At 33.8% G+C, this 6009-nt stretch overlaps 1 protein-coding gene across 6 annotated transcripts; it reads right to left on the bottom strand.

Annotated features, from left to right (window-relative positions):
- Positions 1 to 678: 678 nt before the first annotated feature.
- Positions 679 to 5033, bottom strand: LOC143465987 (uncharacterized). 6 transcript variants are annotated; one of them, XM_076964555.1, is made up of 7 exons: positions 2611 to 5033; positions 2361 to 2411; positions 2114 to 2221; positions 1666 to 1936; positions 1297 to 1456; positions 1008 to 1124; positions 679 to 881 (listed from the first exon to the last, which is right to left on the bottom strand). In XM_076964555.1, exons 4-7 carry the CDS (start codon positions 1816 to 1818, stop codon positions 796 to 798), a joined length of 516 nt encoding a protein of 171 aa, XP_076820670.1. In that variant the 5' UTR covers positions 1819 to 1936; positions 2114 to 2221; positions 2361 to 2411; positions 2611 to 5033; the 3' UTR covers positions 679 to 795. The 6 variants fall into 6 exon arrangements, with proteins under 6 accessions (XP_076820670.1, XP_076820671.1, XP_076820668.1 ...); XM_076964556.1 differs by having other exon boundaries at positions 1666 to 1850; XM_076964553.1 differs by having other exon boundaries at positions 1666 to 2221; positions 2611 to 2783; positions 2852 to 5033.
- Positions 5034 to 6009: the final 976 nt, after the last annotated feature.

The following is a 6009-nucleotide window of genomic DNA, read 5'->3' as shown; positions in this document are numbered from 1 at the left end:
TATTCTCGGATGTGACCTAGCCCTCACAATGATTGCTTTAATTTTATTATGATGCTCGTAATTGGAAATTTCGGTTGACTGGATTCGAGTCACAAAACAATTTATTTCAAATCGTCATAATCTCGGTTTTTACATTTGTGAAAGAATTTATTTATTTATAAAATTTATTTATTTAAGAATTTATTTATTTATAGAAATCACTATGCAATACATTCCATTTGTTTTGTGACTGGATACATGTGCAAAAGCGTAAGAAATGGATAAATTTAGGTTTTATATTTATGTTAACGTTTATGTAAGTCATTCCTAAGACAAATGCTAATTACTAACAATCATGCCTTAAAGTGAGGTCCGTTAGTAACGAGGAATAGCCATAAAGGTCGTCACACTTCATCATACATCTCACTCAGCGACCGGAATGACAGAAGCCGCCAATTGGTGACAGAGATGGATGTTACTGTAATACTTTCAGTAGTGCTGTACACCGTCTTTATATCCCAGATAGCACGTCGCTCGAGAGCCGACGTCGAGCCGCTAGCTTGCTTTTGGCGGCCCACAAACGATAATCGCTGAAGGGCCAACTTCGTTTTGTCCAGCGGGCCTAGGTCGGGTAGGGAGCAACAAAATCTTTGTCGGACCTCGGTCGGCAAGTTAGCTACGATCTCCTACGAGCCGACTTTGGGCCTACCAACAATCACTAACACACAGGGTTTTTATGCAGTTCAGCAAAAAGTTTATTTTTTCAAATTTGAAAGTTCTACCAGCAAACACAATATTTTATTATAATCACTATCATCATCCGCTATCATCACTTGTAGAAGATGAGTCGAAATTCATGAAATACAATTGTCTGCGCGTGGCTTCATCTTTCCGCTCTTTATCTAAAACATTTTTGTAATGAAATATATTGCATAATGTTTCTTTACTATCTACAAAATTAAAAATGCAAAGTAAAACGTTCTGCAATACATGATATGAACATCACACACGCATGCCACACAGCTTACCCATTTTGTTCTTCATTCTTTTTAGCCGTCCCCCTTCCCTATCACTAGCATTTTTTAACCATTTCTTGATCTCGCAGATACTCTCTGCTTCCTTAATACCCGATTTCTTGGCAGCATCTAAAGTATAATGACATGAAAACAAAATACTGGAGTAAACATCATCGACAGATAGGCCTAATAGTAAATAACACTCACAATACATCTTAAAACAATTAAGAAGCGGTAAGCAACCTAAAAAATCAAAACATGACTTAGCAAAACCATCAACACTCAATTTTGACTTATTCACCTATAACAGCTTTTGCGAGTTGTGATGAATGCATTCCTGTCTTATGACCCTTTCCCATCCAATTACAATTGGTTGCCAGTTCACAGGTCAACAATTTGCTCAACATCATGCTGATAACATCTTTTGCTGTTATGCCACCTATTGTTTCTAGATAGGAAATCTAAAAAAAAATCCTGATAAGAATCAATTGTTTGGCGGCATTATGTTACTGGTTACATGTCATGCTTTTACATGGAATCATTATCAAAGTTGAAAAAAATGTCAACGTAGTCCCCCATAGCAATTAGATAAAAGAGATGAAAATACTCAATATTCATATTATTATTTAATTATCAGTAACTTGCATATTAACCTACATGTTGCACTTACAAAAACATGCGCTTGTGATTTCTCTGCTAGCAGTGATTCCACCCTATCAAAATCCTCAAATGAATCTATCGGCAAGTTGAAGTGTTCCACCGAAGAAACTTGGATTATTTTACAGAATCCGGAAGTACGAAAAACGAGCATACCGTACCACATAGCATACCACACTGATTACAGCTGTTACGTAACTGTTTACAAAGAAAAACTTGTGGCATTGCATGTCAAATTTGTTTACCTTGCAACTAAAATGGGTGTTGAAAAAGAAGTATTTGCACTGCCAAAACAAAGAAATTGGTAGCATAGCTTATCACTTCTACTTGAAGATAAAATACTTTCATTTTTTTACCTTGAACATTAATGTAAAGATTGGTAACTTTTATATGTAGCCCATAACTTATTTAAAAAATTACATATTATTTATAATAACAGCAATATCGAGAATAATGTATACCTTCTTTCCTGGGTGTTAGGCATTTCTGGAACAACAGGTGGTGGTGTTGAATGTTGTGAAAACAATTTTTTCCTTTTGGGTTTGGATTGGTCTGATTCCCAGTGGTTACTGCAGTAAATATGCTCACTAATGTGCAAATCACTACTTTAGACAGTCATAACATGTATAATAATAATTAATCAGGTAATTTATCAAGCATTTGCACTTTGTTTATTTCATCATCCAAGGTCAATTCTGTTTACTTTACCTGGCATCATTGTCAGAATTTGATTCTTCAAGTCGAGATGGAGGTCGAATTCTGATAAAAAATATGTATATGTTTTTGTTTCAACAAAATATTTGAAAAATGTGCGAGTTTGAATACTTCATTACAAATAAATTATGTAATTTATTTAGTCACATATTTTTAGTTGTCAAATGCTACTCACAGAAAACCTATCTTCATTGCTTAAATTGCTAAGTGTCCAACCACATAATTGGTTTTTTATCTGACTTACTTCCTTTTACTTTCAACGTCGGTAGTGTCTAAATCTTCTGAGCAGATATGAGTTGCATTTACTGCTTTTTCACACTTTTTTCTAGCACTCTTATAATTATCTGGGAATAATTAAAAATTAAATTAAAAATATAATTACTGGTATGCATGTTTTGTGCTGAAGCCATGGTTAACCTAAAAACATGACACTTTTATTAGTCAAACTAGAAACTATTATACATTACAAGTGCAAAATTACACACCTTAATTCTATTTTACACAAGTTCCAGAGAGACTCAAAATACACATGAGGGGGCTTTTTTATCCTCCGTCTAAAATACATGTTTCGCTCATGATAAAGTTACAAAACTTGGCAGTCTTGGACACCTAGCCTAGGTTTATTATTGGACCTCTTCAGATATTGACTTTGCTTGCATGACTTAGTACGTATTTCTTTCTTATAGGGCACATTTTATTTCGAGATTTTGCCTCATTCGAAATTTGGTGGATGTCTTTTATATGCCAAATGGTTTGAAATATAGGCTATACTTTTGTTGAATATTGATTTATAATCCTGAAACGGAAAACAACCTGCCTTAAGCAAATGACGCAGCAGTAGGCCTAGTCGAAAAACACACGTACTAAGCTACGTGACTAAGGCCATTAGCCTATACCAAACTCTTTACGTAGCCTAGCGTGCAGACAGACGCACATTAACCAATCAACGAGTCTCGTGCATGTGTATGTTTTATCATAAGATCTAATCCAACTACAATTGGTACATATAACATTTGGATTTGTATCAAATCTCTAACCACTTATCAGCAGCAATACTATATAATAAACCGAACTATGGTTTAAAATCCACCAGAAAACAATTTTTGCCTGCCTTCATATCTTTTAAATGTTACATCCTCAATCCAAACTATTGTATCGTACTATATCCAGGGTTGCCAGATTGTAAAGGCAACAATATACCAAATTTTGAATTAAAATATACCAAAGCTATGTTTACCTGAAAAAAACAAACAAACTATGAGCAATTAGAGCCACATATACCAACACTACATGTTAACAAAACTTGACGGCAATTTTTTATCAAGAACCTTGAAAAATAAATGTTTGACGATGCATTGATATGAATGAAAAAGTTTAGTCAAGTAATTCAAACTTATTTCCATCCTCATTTTGTAAATCATACATACTTTAATTAAAGTTTTCGAACATTTGTTGGGTAACATCAAATTTCTTACAGCATTCTCCTTTCATAATTAAACAATGCCTTACCCTCAGAATTGCTTCTATAGCATTGGAAGTTTAAGCCTATTTCGGAATTTAGTTTTTACACAAGTGACATGGCTGAACATTCTCTCAACAATAGCGTTACTGACTGGAGTAGCCAAACAAGCAAGAGCATAATGTGCTAACTCTTTGTAGGGTTTACAAATATCAACAGTTTCAAAGTTTTTCAAGGAAATTCATGACACCATTCTGAACGAAATTTTCGTTGACCATCATAACGTGGTTTCCATTTCCTTGATGCCATTATTATTTAATTTTGAATTTATCGTGTAACGCCTTATAAACCAACTAAATTTAGCGCCCAGCTACCGTTTTCTCAAGACGGCTGAGAACAGTGAGTGACAGTCAGCACTCAGCAGTTCAGTTTCAGTAAATTCAGTCCTACACTTTACTGTTAGTCTGTTACTGCAGGGTTGCCAGATTGTAAAGTAAATCTGTGGTAGAAATTCAGAAACAGTTTTTTTTAATTTCAAAAATATACCAAGAATATACCAGTTTTCCAAAATATACCAAACGAAAAAATCGTATACCATACAGGTTTGAAATATACCAGGTTTCTGGAATTTGGTATATAAATATACCAGTTGGCAACCATGACTATATCCTATCTCATTGTTCAAACTAGACGGCGACAATCAAACTTGCTGACGACCATAGCCTCAAAGCAGAAAAAAACATTAAAATGATATCGATTTGATAACTTAGAAATAAATGTTTATTTAATTGTTAAACAAAAACTCAGAATAAACAAAGAAGTATAATACGTATTATATTCAAAATATCTGAATAAAAAAGCCAGGGGTGTTATTACTATAGGAATTACTATAATTATTATAATTGTTAGTTTGTTACCAACATTTAGTGAAAAAACCTTTCCGACTGTTACGAACCTCATTAAATAATAACATTTATATTTTAAAAATATTAAATAAAACTAAGTTATGTATGTTTAATCATTATTTTGTTCTAAACGGTTTTATGGCATCATCTAACATCACTAATGGACCTCCGTCGGCCCGACAAAGATCTTTTGGACAGCGTAAAAACACCGTGTCTAGCTTGCTACCCATTAGCGGCAGAGGAGCTACAATCGCTATAGCGAGAATAGCTCGTTGTAGTTGTCGGACCGACAACTACGTGCTATCTGGGATGTTTCACGGGTTGATTTTTTAATAACTTCTCTACCCAAGCTTTCATCAGGTGTACTAAGAGATGACCTGATTTGATCTCTTACTGCACCTGATAATGTAAGCCTATGCTTGCAAAAGCTTGTGTAAAGAAATTAAAAACAAAAAAACCTTTAGTACCGTCCTACGTTTTACATTTTATTTTACTATGATATATAGGCTACTGAGTGATTAAGCTGGGTTAACACGGTTTAGCCTTAATGATCTTTAGTTTCTAAATCTTCTGACATTTTTTTACTATAAACAAATTCATTTCTCTCATGTTATCGTCAATCAGACAATGAATTCAATTTTTCTAAAGAGAAGCCAAGTTTGGATATTCCACTTAGCTTGGTTTACACTGCTTAGTAAATACCGCAATTAGTTTATCATTAGTTTATAATTAATATTGAGATCGGACTATTAAAAATAATTGAAAGGCTGCGAATCCTGTTTAGCAATTCTCTAAATTTCGGTTGAGTTGATCTGATAATAAACACAGATAATCCGATTAATTTCACTTTTAATGCTTTCCATTACTATTTCAGATAACACGAGAAATTACAAAAGTGTTAAAACAGTTCATAGAAAAGGATTTTAAGAAACCGATTACAGTTAAAACGCATCTCTCTACGTTAAAAAATCACTAAAACAAGTTGTTCTCGGAGCCGTTTACTAACTATCTCTCTTTAATAAATTTGAAAATCATAGCATGCAACGGTACATACTGTATATACACTGAAGGAGAAAATTTAGGAAAACTAATTTTATCTTGACGGGCAATGCCGGTTATCACTACAGGAAATGGTTCGAACTTTTGGACTCAAAGATTTACAGGTTACGTGTTAGTTCTAACAAGAGAATCTTCAATAACACAATTAAGCGTCAATCAATACTGGCTTTTTTTAGAATAAGGACGCGGTTTTTACGGGGTCAATCGGGCAGATAGACAT

The sequence above is a fragment of the Clavelina lepadiformis genome, chromosome 7 (assembly GCF_947623445.1).
Source record: "Clavelina lepadiformis chromosome 7, kaClaLepa1.1, whole genome shotgun sequence".
NCBI classification, from domain to species: Eukaryota; Metazoa; Chordata; class Ascidiacea; order Aplousobranchia; family Clavelinidae; genus Clavelina; species Clavelina lepadiformis.
The sequence above is the reverse complement of the archived record's forward strand: the minus strand, read 5'-3'. Positions and strand labels throughout refer to the sequence as shown.

Excerpts from the sequence above, each read along its gene's own strand:
- LOC143465987 (XM_076964551.1), bottom strand. The coding sequence starts at position 1,818 with ATGTGGTACGGTATGCTCGTTTTTCGTACTTCCGGATTCTGTAAAATA. Across the intron at positions 1,457-1,665 it reads AATCACAAGCGCATGTTTTT|ATTTCCTATCTAGAAACAAT; the intron begins GTAAGTGCAACA and ends ATTTTTTTTTAG. Across the intron at positions 1,125-1,296 it reads ACTCGCAAAAGCTGTTATAG|ATGCTGCCAAGAAATCGGGT; the intron begins GTGAATAAGTCA and ends ATTATACTTTAG.